A 19,743-nucleotide genomic window follows, 5' to 3' on the forward strand; every position below is an offset into this window, starting at 1 on the left:
TTTTGGGTTTTTTTTTTAAATAGCTTTAGTGAAGGGCTTTCTGCTTCTGTGCAATCTATAGAAACCTTTCCTAACCTTTCCAACTCCAGGTAGGTCTGACTAGACTCTTCACTGAAATTGACAGGGATACAAGTCCTCTTTCAGAAATAAGTTATATTTACTATGGCCGCAGAGTAAATTTTCATTGAGCCAATCACCAAAAGGTTTGCAAGAGCGATTTTTATCTAATGCCCACTTCCTCTTGTATGTTATGCTAAAAATACATAGGTACATTAAAACTCTTTAAAATCCTGCACCTTCTCAAATCACACAATGTTCCTTTGGGATTCAAGCTCTTCTATTTATGCTGTCAATTTCCACCCACTCTTTCACTCCCATCTCACTAACAGTCACTAAATCCACAGGCCTCCCTATTCTCTCTCCCTCTCTCTCTCTCTCTCATAAACATAAGGGCTACAGGGCTGCTAACCAGCTTTCTACTGCAATCAGCTTTGAGTGCCTAAAAGCAAAGAACTGCACATACAACTTCCTATTTACTGAGAAGAGAAGACTTCTGTATTTCTATGCCAAGCAGGGCACCAAGCAACCAGAAGAAAATCTTTGATAGTTTTTTTTCCTCTTACATGCCAAAAACCACAGCTGACAGAGAGAGGAGAACAAAAAGAAAAGACAGCTTACCCATAGAGTAGAGGTTGTCAAAGCTCTGGTGCATGCGGATAATCTCGTAGTAGAGTTCATCATAGCTGCTGGGAGTGGGCAGGAATGTGTCACCGTATGTGATAAACATATTAAACAGGTTCACAATCTAAAAAAGAAGCAAAAGCCCATACACAGGCATCAAGCTATGAAGACCAGAACGGTATTATCAGTAATATGCTGTAGTCAGTTCTTACTGGCTCGTAAGAACAAGAACTGACTGTTACATTTTCAGAAATTTTGTGAGCTGGTTGTTTAACAAAGCCATTATTAAAAATTAACATATAAACTTACATTTCAATAAATTATATTAAAATGAAGGTAATACTCAAACTCACAACTTCCTAATTACTTTCTATCTTTTAGTATTATGTTCTTGAGATTCATTTACAACTCTTATACCTGTGTGGTAGGACTATCATAGAATGGTGTATCACTGATCATCTCCCCAACTCTGCATTCAACAATGTCACATAGTTAGCTTGAAATTGGCCATGGTGAGAGTAGTTTTACCATAGAAATCCACAAATGCTACAAAAATCAGGGCTTCCTCCCCACCCACATGTTAAACATTTATGAACACACTGGATAATATCCTAAAAAGATAGTCAAAAGGCACAATGCCCTCCTTCTACCCCAAATAACTAGTCTGATAAACAGGAATATGTAATGTTCCTCTGAAACCAAGTACAGCCATGATGGAACCACTCATCTGGCTGGGACACCTCTCCAGGCTTTGCTCTGTACCAACACAGAGACTACAGCAGTCTAGTAGTCTCTCACCTGGGACCAAGGTTCACAGAGACTGACCCATACCTGCCCCTGCCAGACAATATACTCTCATGAAAAAGAGTCTCAAGTTTTCCAAAGACATAGGTGAGAGTGGGAAGAGTGGGGAGCACCAGTCTAGAAAGTCTAACCCAAAAGGAAAATAAAGGCCTGGCTCCGCCAGTGGCTCAGTCCCCATAATACCAGCTCCTATTTCAAATTGGCCCATCTCGATTTTAGGATGTGGCTTCAGAAAAAAGGAAAAAAAATTTTTTTTAATTTAAGTACAGTTGACACACATTACATTAGTTTCAGGTGTATAACACAGGGATTCAACAAGTCTATATGTTGTGCTGTGCTCACTGCAAGTGTAGTGACCACCTGTCACCATGTAACACTATTACAGCACCAACGACTATATTCCCTATACTGTACCTTTTATCTCCATGACTTAATCTTTCCATAACTAGAAGCCCATATCTCCCATTCCCCTTAAGAAATATTTTTTGTTACTCACCATAAGGGCTAATGTAAAAATGTTGTGTTTGGCCAAAAGTACGGTCTCATTTGACATAAGGAACTTCAGCAAATTTATCAAGGCTTAAAAAAAAAAAATCAACAAGCTATTCAAAGAATAATCAATAAAGTTAAATGAAAGCAATGAAAATACACTTAATTCTAAGAAATCCAAATAGGTCTAGAATGAGTAAGTCACAGCTACCAAGAACTTTGTAAAAACAGGTAAGGTAGGGGTGCTTGGGTGGCTCAGTTGGTTAAGCATCTGAATCTCAGTTTCTGTTCAGGTCATGATCTCATGATTCATGAAATCAAACCCCATGTCAGGCTCTATGCTGACAGCACAGAGCCTGCTTTTGATTTTCTCTCTCCTCTCTCTGCCTCTCACCTGCTCATACACACATACTCTCTCAAAATAAATAAATAAACTTTAATGAAATAAATAAAAGCAGGTAAGGGAGATATATTTGAAGCAAGCACTGATCTTCCCAAGCACGTATCTGCTTATCTGCCCATAGAAGGTTTCTAAAAATCTACTTCTTTGTGCTACTTTTTTTTTTTGGATACCATTAATTTATTATAAAACAGAAACATGAAAATTATTTACATGATGAAATATTTAACAACTTTAATGGCAGCTTCACTTGATGCCATTTCAAAAATGATTTTTTTTCAGTCTACATACTTTCCAAGAACGTTACCATCTCTAAATAAGAAATAATCCTTGTCATCTAGAACTACTTTAGTGCCTCCACATTCTGAAAGAACTTAGTCTCCAACTTCCTAGTTGGATCTCTAACTAGTTGAATCTCTCCAGCCTTCCCTTTAGAGCCGGATCTAACAGCTACCACTGTTGCTTGTAATACTTCTCCTGGAGATTGTTCTGGAAGTATAATGCTTCCATTGGTTACAGCTTTGGTTGCCCTCCTTTCAACTAAAACTCAAAGGGAAGGAAACTTTCTAAAGGCCTGTCCTGCTGTGACTCCGGGCACCGCAGTGCGTACTCTGCTCTGGAGCTGCCACGTCTCAAGGAGACCCACAGTCCCACCTCTTTGTGCAACTTCTTAAATAGCAAGTAAGCTTGCAAATCTGACTATAAAAAGGACATCTTAGTATTCCAGATTTACTTACCACATTTGCTCAATTTATAGATTAAAATGAAGATCCCCCTCTCACCCTACGTGGCTAGCATGTCACGTCACTAAGTTTTAGTTATACATTTGTTTCAAACACCATGGTTAAGAGGGACATCTTTCAATTCTAACCGGTCACCAGAAATGCCAACGATATTGGACTTCAGCTCTAGACAGGAAAACAGCTTGTGAAGAGAAAAAAAAAAGCCCTTAACTATTCAAACAAAAGTACAACTTGCTCTGTCCTCTCTCAACCATGACAACATTTACCTAAAAGGTCCCCTTTCTGTCTGGTAATTCTTAATGAGGATTAAAACCCAAGCAACCTCAGCTAAAAGACTGACTGTTAAGTCTCTAGCTTAACATGTAGGTATAAAGACATTTTTGCAAATAAATATTAAGCATAAATCACCAGTCGCCTTGTACTTTTTCACCCGTAATCACGAAATAAATCCTACTTCTGTGCCCATCATGACTACTGTCCCTGTACCTACCTCCCCTACTTGATGGGAAACCTTACAGAAGGAGCTCAGCAACTGCAAGCAATCGGCGGTCCTTCTGTCTTCTCCCCCTCAAGCCTCTCTACTCCCACAGATATAAAAAAAGGCTTGACCTCTCCTTTTCTAAGACCATACCTGCTTCTTTGCCAGCAAAGAAGTCCATTCTCCCATGCTGTCTGAGCTTTGTGTGAAGTTTACTACCCCTCGAGAAAAGATGTTAGCTTTGATTTGAAACAGCAGGCAATGATGAGTAGGAGTAAGACTCTCCAGACACTTGCCACCTGCCACACAACACCCCTTACTCTCAACCTCTGAAATCACAGGTACAGTAAAGAAACAGCAGGCAAGGAAAAGTACAAGAGCCTGTCTACGTTCCGTTTCTAAAGCCTGAATCTTCCCCTCAAATAGCAAAAAAGCCTTGCTAGAGATGAAGGTGATAGGCATCCTCATTTATGAACTCTTCACCCTTACACTGACTCCAGTTCTCGGAGATTTCATAATGGAAAGGCAAATGACAGGCAGGTGGCCCTTTTGATGTTGTCTGTTAACAAGCAATCTGTTGGACTAGACCCAAAAAAAGCTCCATAGGAGCTCATTCTAGATCACACAACCTGCTTAACTCCTACCAGGAGCTCAGAGAATGAAGGGGTCTAGCTGAAATCCACATAAAAATGACTGAGCTAGCCCAAACATCTATCTTCAATGAAGATCATCTTGCTGAGTTATTTAAGGATTGCCCACACCACTCCCTACCCCCAGAGCTTGGACAAGCCCTGTTAATGGATAAATAACCTGACAATCAGACTCTATAAATTCACAAGAGACAAGAGAAAAGGATGGGTAGAGCACCTGGCACTCTACAAAACATAATGGTTGGAGAGAGACAAAGCAGCTTTTGCACACATCCAATCAACGAGGACTTTTGTCCCCAACACACACAGCAAAAAGATGCAGCCTCAGCCGTGGTTATGTGGTAATTAAGGGGCAGAAAACCTGGAGAAAAGGAAGTGGGAAAAATGATTTATTGCTTCTCTGCTGGACTACAGCTAGTCTTGATCTCTGGGATTCAGAGCCAGGGATGACAAAGTGATAAATACAAGGGGAGGAAGAGAGCAATTCTGCCACAGACCAAGAGGCACCCTGTGTCCCAACTACCACAGACATCAGTGGAGCCAAACAGCACTGAGAAGGAGAATCCAGCACTGCGATACTGTCAGCACCAGGGAGAACCTGCATTCTACCCCTGATAATTCAAGCAGACCCCGACCTGCCCCCACATCCCAAAAAGGCCAGGGTCTTCTCACCTGGAGGTAGTCATTCTCTAGAGGAAATTTAATAGACAGAGAAAATGAACAAAGCAGCCTTAAAATTGGCTCCCACAAACCTCTGACATCAGGGACCACAATTCCTCAAGAGGGGATGCCCCAACCTCCCGTGGAATAGTGCTTTCTTTCTCCTTCATCATCGCCCTGACTTTGCACTCACTCTGTCAACTGTGTGGCGTCCCCTACAACACACACATAGTGTGCTATCCTCTGACCTGATGTGGTGGGAGTTCTAAGTCTGTGAGGTTTCTTTTTTTTTTTTTTTTTTTTTAATGTTTTTATTTATTTTTGAGACAGAGAGAGACAGAGCATGAGCAGGGGAGGGGCAGAGAGAAAGGGAGACACAGAATCTGAAGCAGGCTCCAGACTCCCAAGCTGTCAGCCCAGAGCCTGACGCGGGGCTCGAACTCACAGACTGTGAGATCATGACCTGAGCTGAAGTCAGACGCTTAACCGACTGAACTGCCCAGGCGCCCCTGTGAGCTTTCAATATAGTTGATTTTTGGAACTAGAAAGGACCCTGGAGATCATGACTCCAGTTCCCTTGTTTTTGGATAAGAAAACACTTCCTCCCCTCCCCACCCACCCACCCCAAGGAGCTGGTGACTAAGCTGGGACTAAAACCTGGTCTGCGGTTTAGTGTTCTTTCTGCCATTCCATTAAAATTAAATAAAGGTGGATTAAATAAACTCCAAATGGAGTTTTATGTTAAAGGAAAAGACACTTACCTATAAATGGTGTGCTTAGATTTGCTGACTACACTGTTCCCAACACTTCTCTAGACTCTAGTTTATAACTTTCTCTACCTACTCGCTATTCCAGGTTATTTTCACATTTTTGGTCCACTTTTTCTCTTGGTCCTGAGGTACTTATTAGAATACAGGTGTTTAATACCTCATTATTACCTCTCTACTGTCCATTTGCAACACTAAGACTCCCAAGCAGCTTCTCTCAGCATCAAACGCCTTAGCAGGACCTCTGTATCTGCTCTCATTGTTCTCTACAGCTCACCTCTCACACACCTCTATCCCCTCTTCTCTGTTTCTGCTTCCTTTGTAGTATCTTGAAAAAGAAAAGAAAAGAAAAGAAAAGAAAAGAAAAGAAAAGAAAAGAAAAGAAAAGAAAAGAAAGAAACGGAAAGACGGAAAGAAGGAAGCCAGCATGCAGGGGGACGGAAGGGGAAGGAGAAAGAGAGAGGAAAGGGAGAAACATCACTAACTGTCAACTAAAACTGTGCCTATACCCCTCACTCCTCACTCAGCTCTGCCCCCTTTAAAATTAAATACTGAACATGGAATGTGATTGGATCTGGATTTTAAAGGGAGCCAAGATCCCCTTTCTTTATGCAAAATCAGAACAGAAACAAAACAAAAACACTGGTATAAATAATTAGCAGCCAGGCTTATTCATAAGCTGTTATGGTATAGAGTTATGCACAGGATTTAACTGCAGACCAAAGAAGAGAATAGCTTGATGTCAGCTAGGGACAAGTTCAAGGACAGTAGAGAACTGGCACTCGGGATCTCAGTGCCAACACATAAGTAGCACAGAGCTCATGCTGGCTGGCTCCTGGCTCACCACTCTTCACACACATACACATATTTTTAGAAAACTGCCCTTTATATCTATCCACTTGTCTACTTGGTGTCGTCTGGGCACATGACCAGCCAAACTGTTCCACAGACAGTCACAGAAGTAGCAGTACATAGAGAGAAGAGTTAAGATAACTATAAAAGATAAGGGGTTGGTTGTATAAACATAGCATTGTTAATTAGTCTTTGTAAGAGTTTGGTATCAAGTACATGTTGTAGTCATTGTGGAGATAAGAGGGGAAGGATGTACTTAAAAAAAATCTAACCTTTTAGTTTATCATGTTTCCATCTTTTGAAGGTTTTTATTTACTTATTTTGAGAGAGAGAGGGACAGCAGGGGAGGGGCAGAAAGAGAGGAAGACAGAATCCCAAGCAGGCTCCGTGCTGTCAGTACAGAGCCCAACGTGGGGCTTGAACCCGTGAACCATGAGATCATGACCTGAGCTGAAACCAAGAGTCAGATACTCAACCAACTGAGTCACCCAGGTGCCCCCATGTTTCCATTTTTTAAATAAATAGTTTTTGAAGGGGGAGAAGAGACTACACCACTCTTCCTTACCAAAGACTTGACCCTTAGTCTAAGATATTTCCAAAGAAGAAGGGCCCACATTATAATAACTCAACACTGTGTAAATAGTTTTGCCCATTTGAAGAGCAATGGTTGTTCATCCCCACAAAACAGAAGGGCACAGCTTTTGGATGCAAAGTGAAAAAAGTCAGTCACAAAAAGATAAATACTAAATGATTCAATTTATATGAGGTACCCAGGTTGGGCAATTTACGGAGACAGAAGGTAGAATGGTGGTTGCCAGGAGTCGGGGAGGGAGAAATATAGAGTTATTATTTAATGGGTACAGAGAGTTTCAGTTTGGGAAGATGAAAAAAATTCTGGAGATGGAAGGTGGAGATGTTTGCAACAATGATGTGAATGTACTTAATGCCACTGAATCATACACTTAAAATGGTAAATTTTATGTTATGTATGTTTTACTAATTAAAAGCAAATAAAAGGTCAATGTTTTTCTTTCCACCAACACAAGCATGAGCCCTACAAACACCCATCAAAACTTTCTATGTACTCAGCATAAGGGACCAGCTACACTTTACATCACAATACATATATATAGTATGGAGTACCCAGCCAAGCATGCAAAGATGTTTCCTCTTTGATGGGTTAAAGAAAAAGAGCCAAATATACACAATCAACAGAGAACCATGGACTCTTGGGCAGGAATGAAAAGTCAAAATGAATCCTGAGTAGCCTTCAAGATAACACTATGGCAGTCTCCAGAATAATGATCAAAGTTCACAATCAAAGCTACCAATGCACTTAAGTACCAATAATATTCTAGGAAATCCTCAGGAATCCTGGATTAGACTCCTAATCTTTCCTAACACTACAAAAGGAGGATCCAGATACCTGGCTCCAAAAACTCTTAACCTACACAGAGTGGAAAAATAGAGAAGTTACGTCAGTGAAATACTTGAGGTATTATATTACACATCCTATATGTTTTAGCTGTAGGGAAATGGGTGCTCCATACACACTTGTTTCTTCATTGGAAAGTCTTTTCCACCAGGCACTTTGAAAACTTTGTTTCTGGGCTCTTTTTCAGGAACTACAAATTGGCTGCAACTGCTGCCTCTTTTAACTCTACTAGAGGGGCCTGTCAGTCTCACACTTAGTTTTGGCCCAAGCTCCCTCCCTTGGGGAGTCTTGTGCATCAAGTATGGCAACAGTGCACTGAAGTTCTGACTTCTGTATGAGACACATGTGGAATATAGGAGAGTGTACAGGTTCTGGGACTATCCACCTGAGAATCCTGCCACTGCACACAGGCCTCTCCCACCCCACAAGGAACCTGGTTTGCAGAGCTGCTCCTAACATTAATGTACCCCACATAATGAGGACTTGCCCAGATTTTTCCCTAAACTGCTTTGAATTCAAGGAGAGAGTAGCAGCAAACTGTGTTGTCATGTAGAAGAGTAGAATGAATAATGGATACGGGAACTTCTCCAGGACTACAACCTGTCCCCCACACTAAGGTAAACCAGGTGCAGAGAACAAGCCAACTACAGGAAGACACAATTAAGTGGTAGCTCAGATGCCTGCCTCAGAGAAGCAGAGGGGAGGTTTAATCACAAAACCAAGTGAATGAGATTTAAATAATATTAAAAACAGGAAGGAGACAGAGAGCCTCTAGCAGAGTACAAATAAATGTCTCAAAAGAATCAGGTCAGAGAGCTCTCTGCCCGTTTGAATAGCTTAAACATACTATGAGAAAAAAAGAGATAGAAAGCAAAGACAAGACTCAACGAGGCCCTTATTTTCTGGCCTGGCCTGGAGTTAGGATGAGACTCCACAGATCCAAATCAAACCAGGTTCATTTGGGGAAATGGGTAATTTCACAGTGACTGATAAAAGAGCAATATTAGCATCTCACTTGCTTAGAAGAAAGGCAGAGGAACTCCAAGGACAGGCTAGAAATAGCACTAGTGTAACAAGCCAATGCCTCCAAAACCCCAGAGGCACTATAAACTCTAGCCAATTCCACCATCTCTGGACAAAATCACCGATTACCCAAGGACACTGCCAAGAATCAGCAGGCTCACTGTCAATGAGCAAAGTGGCACCGGAAGGACTTAGAAGCCAATACCTACCAACAGAATAATTTTAAGATACACCAGGTGGCCTCTCAGAATATTGGCATCTGTCTGGCTGCAAACCCAAGCACCTCACTAAAAGAGACCAATGAATCAAACAAGAGAATGAAATGGCTTTGGTTGTGCATTATGAGCCTCTCCAGGTGAACAGAACACAAAAGTTAGTATATCCAGTGGGAGGACTCTGGGAAGACAGCACAGTAGAAAGTACCAGGAAACTCTCTCCCTACCTAGACAGTAACTGCAGTAGCAGAATTTGTCTGATGTTAACTACTGTGGAACTCTGAAGTCTGGTAGAAGTTGGCAACTTCTGGGGAAGACCTGGATGGTAAGTTTTGGTTAGTTTTGGGCAATCTGAGCTCTTAGCACAGAAGCAGCTGTCCATTCCCCACTTGCTCCCCACCAGCCATGTGGCAAGCAGCTATGCACTTGGTCCTGCAGCAGTCTATAGGAGCTAAGGTGGGCAAAAAGGACCCTGTCCTCCAAATACTGGGGATCTGTGCTCTGATAGATGATTGTTGCTTCTGATTACAGAGATGCAGAGAAAGCAGGCAGCCATTATTGTTGTACCTCCCCTCACTGATGGGCAAGCCCTGCCCCATGCAGATAAATTACATCCACAAGATTTAAAGGGCCAAGTGCCCCTTTTTTCTCCACCTTCATTTCTTTGTCTTTCTCCTTTTGGGAGCTAGACATTAAAGACTAGAATATTCAGGGGCGCCTGGGTGGCGCAGTCGGTTAAGCGTCCGACTTCAGCCAGGTCACGATCTCGCGGTCCGTGAGTTCGAGCCCCGCATCCGGCTCTGGGCTGATGGCTCAGAGCCTGGAGCCTGTTTCCGATTCTGTGTCTCCCTCTCTCTCTGCCCCTCCCCCGTTCATGCTCTGTCTCTCTCTGTCCCAAAAAAAAAAAACAAAACAAACAAACAAACAAAAAAAAACGTTGAAAAAAAAAAGACTAGAACATTCAAAAACAATCACATAGGGGCACATGGGGGACTCATGTCAGTTGAGTGTCCAACTCTTGATTTCAGCTCAGGTCATGATCTCACGGTTTGGTTCAGGGGACTGAGCCCCATATCAGGCTCAGCATGTAGCCTGTCTGGGATTCTCTCACTCCCTCTCTCCCTGCTCCTCTCCCGCTTATACTCTCTCTCGCTCACTCTCTCAAAATAAATAAATAAACTTAAAAAAGTAAAACAACTGCATATACAGGGAAAATTAAAAAGTGACTGCACGTGCCCAAGAAAAGTCTCAGAAGAGAGTGAAGAAGACATAACGTTTATACTCGGGCTGATCCTGGGCAGAAGCAACCTACAAAAATAAAAATAAAAATAATAAACAAAAATAGTAACAACCAAAAATGCCAAGTCTGAGGGAGAATCTGATTTCTTAAGCCTGAGGACATTATAGTAAGTGAAATAAGCCACTCACAAAAAGACAAACACTGTAGGATTTTATTTAGTTGGGGTGCTTAGTGTAATCAAAATCATAAAGACAGAAAGTAGAATGCTGGTTGCCAGGGGCTGGCAAAGGAAAGAATAAGGAGTTCTGGTTTAATAGGCATAGAGTTTTCGTTTTACAAGATGAAAAGAGTTATGGGAATAGATGGTGGTGATGGCTGCACAACAATGTGAACATATAGCATCACTGAACTGTACATTTAAAAAGTTAAGATGGTAAGCATTATGTGACTTTACCACAATAAGAAAAAAAAAAGTACGTCAATAGGCTGCACAGTTGAAGACTCCACAGTCCTCCAGATGAACTGGAAAAAAGAACAAATCCTCTCTTTATCATTTTTTTAAACTTTTATTTAAGTAAGCTCTACTCAGGACCCCGAGATCTCCACACTCGTGACCCCGAGATCAAGAGTGGCATGCTCTTCTGACTAAGCCAGCCAGGCACCCCTACAAATCTTCTCTGGAAGTGGAAATTAGGTTCTATCTTACATTTTCCTTGCTGTTGAAGTGTAGTCTGCTTAGAAGGGAAAATAAGGTTCTCAACTATCTCCAAGTCTCCGTTTACTTGGGGACACTGCAATTCTTCCAGTTACCACACACCCTCTTCTTTACCATGAAAATGAGCCCTTAGGTGAAAGTTCCCAGATGGAACTCGGACTCTGGGAAATGCAGGATCCCGTTCACCTCATTCTTGTGCAGCCGCCTGTAACCTTGCTCAGAAGCCACTGCCTTCTAGGGTCCTATACCACCTGCTTATTTTTTCCAGCACTGCCTAGCTGAAAGGTAGCCAAAATCATCACCCTTTAAGAAATCTAATAGTCAGCGAGACCGTGTCTCAGTGGGGGCATGTGATGTGGAACCAAGAACTTTACCTGCCAAAATGACAGAAACCAGTCACAGACCTATCCTGCTCACTGGAGATCTAGAAACAATGGCACCTCATGAAACCAAATGATATGTTCCTTTAGAACTAGTACAGGCAAAGCAACAAAAGCACAGCTACTCCTTCCTCTGTCTCTTTTAGTTGACAAAATGCTAATGGGCCTGTAAGAGTTGACATTTCTCTGGATAGGAAGTGACTTCATGTGCAGAGAAAAGAACAGAGATTTCTCACTCTTTTTAGGGGCTTTCTGGTGGGAATCTTTTTCTCCCTCTAACAGGCTAAACCTGTTAGAAATTCTTATCTTTTGCTTCTGCCAAGTTTCTGAGGGGATGAAAGAAAGAGTCAAAATAGTATAAATTTCAGATTTAGCCAAATGTGGTGATTTGAAGGAAAAAAAGAGTTTCCTGGCATTCTTTTTCAGTCCTGGGGCTTTCTACGCTGCTGTACAGAATCTTTCGTAACCAAATTATGGAAACAGAAAAATGCGTTCTAATGACCCTGTATTAAAACATTCTAAGAGGAATTGATTATCCACAGAAGAAAGAGGCCTCCATCTTTTTGCACATGGAAGCTAGAGCACTCTTAATTAGGCACATCAAGCCTAGAATACATCTTGTAACATCTTCTCCTACATCAGAGAAAATTCGGGGGAAAGAGGAAGAACAATTTAAAAAGCAATTTTAAAAACAAAATAGCAACAGCAGCTGCCAAAATTCCTCTTCCCATCTACTCTAGCTGTTTACTGCTTGTCCTTCCCTCCTCCCTACACCTTCTTCAAATCTAAAAGAGGCAATATTGTAGAGTTATATAAGATGTCACCATTGGAGGAAGCTGGGTGAAGGGTGCAAGAACTCGCTATACTATTTTTGCAACTTCCTGACTCTATAATTATATCAAAATTAAAAATTTTTTTAAATTGAAAGTTTAAAAAAGAAACTAAACAAGAAAAAAAAAAAAAGCTGATAATTAAAAGTTCAAAGGATAGTTTTCCCAAATCAGGAAGGGCTGACAAGCTGTCAAAGTTATACAAGAATGCACAGATCTACCTAAGGCTCAGGTCAGCCTTTCTCTTGAAAATTTTCAGTCCTGTATGACAACACCTACAATATAACAAGCTTCCAACAAAAGCCTCTCAATTCCCAGTCTCAAGGTATACCTAACCATGAAGTCACAGGCTTCTGCCAGCGATGAGAAAGCCAGCTGGATCCACAAAGCTGTGACACTCTCTGGGTTTTCCATATCTCCCAGTAGGTATCTAAAAGGTCAGGCCATGTACAATTTCTCTCTTTTTCACAAAGCTGTGAATGCTCTGGATGCTATTTAGCACAGTGAAGCTGAACAGATTGTTTTGGGGGCTTTAGGGGCCTTTCTTCCTGCAGGGAGGCAAATGTTGCCTAGTGATCTGCGTCTGAGCATAGGAGTCAGGAACTCTAAGTTCTAATCATGACTCTGCTTAGTATCTGGTTCCATGATCCTTAGCAAGGCACTTACCCTTCTACACCTCCACTCCCTTCCCCAACAAATGGTGATAAAAATAATGACATCACCAGGGATGTGGCAAAGTGAAAGGGTAAGAAGGACTGTGATCCATAGATAAATGTCGAGTAGAAAACGTCAGTATAAATCTGCCTTTAAATTGACCCATGTTTTAGGACTATGGAAAGCTACACTGTTTAAATGCAGACTGCCTCCCCACTGCCCCTTCTGCCTGCAGAGGAAGTGAAAAAAGCTGACTCCACCCATGAAGCTTTGTTCAGGTCTTTTCCTCTCTAACAACTACATGCTTCTCTCTAAACATTCTGCTCATTCTTTGGTTAATGGCTTAGAAACCAACAAAGTTTCCATTTTTACTTAGTTAAAAGCAATCCATGTATCTGTAGGTAAGGAAGAAACAGACAAAGGAAAGTGAAATCTACCACCACTCCCTGTCACATCAGCAATTCAAATAAAAAGGTGATGAAATCAGCTCAACAGAAACATGACAACAAACATCCTACTGGGTTCTATTATTGTTATCATTGTTGTTGTTGTTTTCAGGCAGAGACATAACACCACGCTACTTTAAGAGAATGTTGATTCATCAATTATGGAAATTCCACATGTCCACTTACCCATTTATTTATTCATTCAAATGTTTTCTGAACGCCTATTATAAGCCAAGTAGTGTGCTCAGGATAAAGCAATGATAAAAACACAGGCCTTGCACTATAGGAACTTTAAGAGGAAAGAAAGATATTTAAATAAATCATTATACAGACTTATGCAAACACAGCAAAACAATACAGTATGCTAAAATAGAAACCCAAAGTGCTGTAGGAAGACACAGAAACTAAGACCTTAGTGACCAATGTGCTCTTTAGCCTAAGAAGTTCAGAGAGGAGACTGTAAAGGTAAAGTTCCCAGGAGGAATACAGTATGATCGGTAAATGAAAAATATTAAACCAGATAGTAAGATGTTCTGTGAAAACGGAATTAATTAGGAGGCCATGCAACCTAAAATTAAGACCAAGATTCAATTTTTTTTTTTAATGTTTGTTTATTTTGAGAGAGAGAGAAAAGGGAGTGTGCTAGCGGCTGGGGGTGGGGAGGGAGTAGGGAGACAGAGAGAGAGGGAGAATCCCAAGCAGAGCCCAAGGCGGGGCTCGTACTCACAAACTGTGAGATCATGACCAAGAGTCTGCTGCTTAACTGACTGAGCTACTCAGGCACCCCAAGACAGGGATTCTTAGCAAAGGATCATGGATGGCTTCAGGGGGCCATGAATTCTCTAAAATTATATGCAAAATACATATGCACAAATGGGCATTTTTCTGGACACAAAGATCATTTTTCATTATATTCTCAAAGGTAAAGACCTATCTCCTAGAATCTGATCATAAAACCTAGTTTTCTATCCCTATAGAGAATAGATTTAAGACCTAATCTTTTACCTAAAATAGGAGATCTAGGCAGTCTAGAGGTCAGAGAAGGAAGAGCTTTTGAACTTTCCGTAACTTAGGGAAAAATAGTGATTGCTAAAAAGAGGGCAATGAGAGAGGCAGGACTTATCCCTTTCCCTATTCTATTTGAAGTTAGCCTAAATATATTTCCCCACATACTCAAATACCATGGTGACAGGCACCATATAAATAGACAGTGGCAGCACGGAGTAGGTCAGGGCTTATACATGCAAAACCAACATATCAGGCAGGATCAAACCCCCAACTAATACAGCTGCCTTCTTGTCAACAAGACCAAGCCTAGGAATTCCATATGGGTATCTGGAAGGGGACCTCTGGCCACCTCCCCAATAACAAAGAGCAACTGACTATAGTCAAACAGCATAGGGATAAAATCACCATTCAATCACAGTGATACTACACACCCACATTCCAAACGACAAAAGGCATTTGGGCCCTAGCCAACTGCTTCCGAGACACCCAACGGCTTCTGTATGTCCAATCTAACAACACATGTCTTATCAGTTTTACTTCAAATAAAATTCATTTAAGTTTGCAGCACATGTATGCCAAGCATCTATACACATCAGCATATTTTCCAGCGTGAGGTTCAAACATCTCTAGCAAATCCCTAAACCTAGAAGGCAAAGAAAGAGTAAAGCATGGGCATACCAACATATGAGGGGTACTGCCAGCCAAGGAGTGGGTGGATCCACCACAGCCACATTTATATTCACTGATTGCAATATTATACATTATTATGGGCTCTGATGCCTCAGATTTAGTGTAGTATTTTGCAACTTTCCTTAACACCTGCTGCTCTCCATCTCACTGTACACTCCGTGTATGAACACACGGAGCCAGGGTTCCAGGAGGCTCACCCAGTCTCTATAGGAAAAGGACCTAACCTCATTTGGCAGAGAACTCTAGTACAAGGTCTATGCCTCAGGAAAAGAAGTCGTCCAAGCATTACTACAATGACCCTCATAAACATCTCCTCTGAACCTATCAAGGACCACAGAATGCCAATCAATCAGTCCTGGGATAGCACATAATTCGGACCAGAGCTGCACGTGACAAAGTACTCAAAGACTTAAAGTCACTGACCAACACAGAATAAAAGTGGTCTCCTACCTCACAATTTCCTAGCCAGAATGGGGAAATGCTAAGGTCAAGAAAAGATAAGTATAAAAGACATTTTTAATCTCTTTAAAAGATAGCTGCCTCTTTTTTTAATGTTTATTTACTTTTGAGAGAAAGAGTGCACAGTCAAGTGGGGGAAGGGCACAGAGAGAGGGAGACAGAGTATCTCAATCAGGCTCCACAGTGTCAGCACAGAGCCTGATGCAGGCTCGGACCCACGAACTATGAGATCATGACTTGAGCCAGAGCCAAAACTAAGAGTCAGACGTTTAACCGACTGAGCCACACAGGTGCCCTGATAATTGCCTCTTTAAACAAAGAGGATGGCAATGTATTTTGGGGTTTACAACATCTGTACATGTAGAATGTATGACAGCAGTGGCACAAAGGACAGGATACAAGGTGGAGGATAGAGAGTAATGGAAGGCCCCAGGCCCCAGGGAGACAGACTAGGGTGAACAGTAAAAGGCAACATGGAAAAGGCAATGCAACGAACAATGAGGAAGAGGACCACAGGTGATGAGGATGGGAGAAAAGCCAGAGAGATCCCAAGGACCAGAGACAGGATGGCTAGGATAAAAAATAAAGCAGAAAAAGAGAAAATCAAACCAGGAAAGAATCAAAAGCAGGCAAAAACTATTGCCACCAACTCGTTAATATTACAATGGGTAATTTAACCCCAGTTACAGACATAAGCCATTTGTACTCGTTGTAAGTCCTACAACTGTACCAACATCCATAGATTTGTATCATGTTTGTGTTTTCTCTTTAAACCTAACTTTTTAGAACCTAACAGTCATATAACTATCCTATAGGCAACCACAATACTCCTGTATATTAAAAAGAATTGTTTCTACCCAGGAGATTCTACCGCCTTTTAGTCATTTCAATCTCTTTTGATCTCTTTAGACCGTCTGATATTCCCTCAATCTCAAACTTTCACACAATCATACTCTTTTCTCCTAAAATACAAAAATGCCACTATTGCCACTTAGTGTTTTTCTCCTGTTCACCCTTCACCACCATTGGCAATAACTGCAAAGAACTTGCTAATCCATTAATTAAAGATCTCTACTTCCCATTATAGAGGGCTAAATTTAGAAAGCCAAATTGGGTTGGGAGGAAACCATGTGTCACAACAAGTGAGATGAATTCCATGGGAGGGGGTGGAGTTACTGGCCTGTTTCTCATAAAGGCTCTGACACTAACACACCCTCCTCTGTTGAGAATACAGAGAAGCTCTCATGGGTGGGGCAACCATTCATCCACTGTAATCATCTGAAAAAGACTTTATTGTACCATCAGGTCACAAAAGTCACAGGACCTATCAGCAAGCAAATGCCTCGGGGAGCATATCTCCTCTGCTTTCCTGAAACCTCCAATTTAGTTACACAAAAGAAAGGGGTGGCAAGCCAGCATTAATTGTACCCTTAGAGAAGAACCACTTCCCGCCAGCAGGGGTGGCTGTGACTTTACTGGGCTACCAAATGGATACAAAGACAAAAGTAAACACTGTAATTTGCTGTTTTTGTCTCTGGCACAGGGGGAGTGGTACAAATGACACTGTCTGTAAACAGTAATAATGCCAGATGTAACACAAAGAACAGGATTCCCCCCATCTCTCCACCCCCTCCCCGCCCCTTCTCCCTATGACATTCCTCCTGAGATTACTCATCTTGAGGAAACACAGAAGACTCCCTATAGTCCATATGCTGCTACCACATGGAATGGAGGGAGAATCCAAGTTTGTACGGACTCCTCCTACCTCACTCTTACTCAAAGCAAGAATCATTAGAACTCAGATATATTCAATTGTTTCTACTGGCTAATAAAAAAAAAAAAATATGGGGGAGAAGGAATTTGAGAGAAAGTATGGAACAGATATGTGGCATTCCCAGGTCTCGATTAGAAGCATCCTAAACAAACTAAAAAGTTAAAAAAAAATTCATCTGTGCCTAGCCCTAGAGGCTCATAAAAAATATAGAGAAAGAAGATGAATTCAGAAGAGAAAGTTACCTGACCAGAGTTCCCGCCAGGTGTAATGCAGGCGTACTCTACACTTCTTCTGGTAGCAAAGTAGTTTATGTACTACCTGAATGCAGCGTCTGTAACAGAGGAAAACTGGCATAAGCCTAAGAGTCTGATGCAACTCACCGCAGATACCCTTTACTTTGGCAAGACAGCTTTGCTAAGGCCACTAAAGACGCTGGATATGAATTTGTACCATGTCAAAGAAAGACATTTTAGCTTTTAAACTGTTCTCCCCCAGCCACCCGCACACAGTGCTTGTGCTAATTCCCTTTATCATTAGGAAAAGGGGGCTATAATCACATATAGGTCAGCCATTCATTAGGCATTATGGATACCATTCCCTTAAGTTATCTTTCCCAGAGGAAAGCATTTATCAGTAAAGCAGAATTAGACCACTCCGTTCGATGTTGCAAACACAGGATACAAAAATAAAAAATTAAAGACCTTAAGTCTTCAGATCTATTTAAATTTGTTTTTAAATTTTAAATTAAATTTTGGCTTAATTCATAATTAACTTAAATTGTATTTACATTAAGAGTTAAATTAAAAATTCATTCTTCACTTGCACTAACCACATTATCAAACACTCAACAGCCACATGAGGCTGGCGGCAACAACACTGGACAGCACAAATATACATAACTTTTCTATCATCACTAAAACTTCTACTGGATGATACAATTCTACATCACTGGAATATTCAATATTACTCACATCACAATAACATATGTTTGGGGGAGTACCTCCAAATAGGCAGCAAATAGGAAAGACATTTTTAAACATTATAAACCTAGGGGCGCCTGGGTGGCTCAATTGGTTGAGCGGCCAACTTCAGCTCAGGTCGTGATCTCGCAGTTTGTGAGTTCGAGCGCAGCGTCAGGTTCTGTGCTGACAGCTCAGAGCCTGGAGCCTGCTTCAGATTCTGTGTCTCCCTCTCTCTCTACCCCTCCCCTGCTCACGCTCTGTGTCTCTCTGTCTCTCAATAATAAATAAATAAACGTTAAAAAAAATTTTTTTAAATAAACATTATAAGCCTAACAAAAAATGTTTTTTCATCTCTGACTGGGGGACGGTTTTGAAAGCATAAAAAGCCATGGAGGAAAGTACCAAAGTTGAATACTCATGAAATTTACTTCCTAAAAATGAATACCTTGTGTGATTTTTTTTAATTACATTAAAGCCAAACCGTATGGGAAATTATACTTGTAGCAAAAGATACCAAAGCATTACTATGCTTAATGTGTAGGTCTATACAAATTGATAAGAAAAAATAATAACGCCCCTAATAAGAAAGATGGGCAGTGCTGACTTGGTGGCTCAGTCGGTTAAGCATCCAACTCTTGATTTCGGCTCAGGTCATGATCTCACAGTCATGGAATTGAGCACTATGTCAGGATCTGTGCTGAGCGTGGAGTCTGCTTGGGATTCTCTTCTCTCTCTCTCTCTCTCTCTCTCTCTCTCTCTCTGCTCCTCACCTGCTTGTGTGCACACGCACATGCTCTCTCTCAAAATAAACATTTAAAAACAAAATTTGTAAGTGAATGTTGGTGGTGGCATTATTCATAATAGCCAAAGATATAAACAACACAAATGTCTATCCACTGATGAATGGATAAATAAAATGATGTCACACATCCATACAATGGAATATTAATCAGCCAGAGAAAGGATCAACCATGCACAGTACATTCCTGCACACCAGCACCTCTCACATGGCCCGGGATCTGGACAGCCTGAACCTCGGCTCTGTTGACAATGCCACCCAACATGGAGCCCCTGCAGAGCAGCAGGGAGATACTACCTGTGCCCCCACTTCTGCCACCACCCTCTGGTTCAAAGGCTATGACACTGTTCCTGAGCTCTGCTCCTGCTTCTGCAGCCACCCAACAGGTGACAACACCAGCCTGGTGGTCTCAATAACTTACACTATTTACGAAGCAGAATGAAAATGTTCACAACTGTTACAGCCTTAAAAATACTGGCTGAATTACTCTAAATGTACTGCTTCTCTGGGGCATTTTGTTTCCTGTTTCAACATGAGACAGTTCCACTCTAGCCTGAAGTCTTCTTGTGGGGTCCACTGACATCTCTAC

General features: G+C 41.4%; 1 protein-coding gene and 1 pseudogene across 3 annotated transcripts in view; both read right to left on the reverse strand.

Moving 5' to 3' along the window:
- ARMH3 (armadillo like helical domain containing 3) overlaps window positions 1-19,743 on the reverse strand; it is a 174,827-nt gene that overhangs the window by 103,353 nt on the left and 51,731 nt on the right. For all 3 annotated transcript variants that reach the window (XR_008292164.1, XM_027062918.2, XM_053207305.1), the window contains exons 20-22: window positions 17,636-17,724; window positions 1,982-2,064; window positions 679-805 (exon numbers count right to left, since the gene is read on the reverse strand). Coding sequence is in view for 2 of the 3 variants with exons in the window: in XM_027062918.2 (XP_026918719.1) it covers window positions 679-805; window positions 1,982-2,064; window positions 17,636-17,724 (299 nt within the window). In the remaining variant the exon portion in view is untranslated. The remainder of the gene's footprint in view (window positions 1-678; window positions 806-1,981; window positions 2,065-17,635; window positions 17,725-19,743) is intronic.
- LOC106966923 (10 kDa heat shock protein, mitochondrial-like) lies at window positions 2,071-3,776 on the reverse strand (annotated as a pseudogene).

The sequence above is a fragment of the Acinonyx jubatus genome, chromosome D2, assembly GCF_027475565.1.
Source record: "Acinonyx jubatus isolate Ajub_Pintada_27869175 chromosome D2, VMU_Ajub_asm_v1.0, whole genome shotgun sequence".
NCBI lineage: Eukaryota > Metazoa > Chordata > Mammalia > Carnivora > Felidae > Acinonyx > Acinonyx jubatus.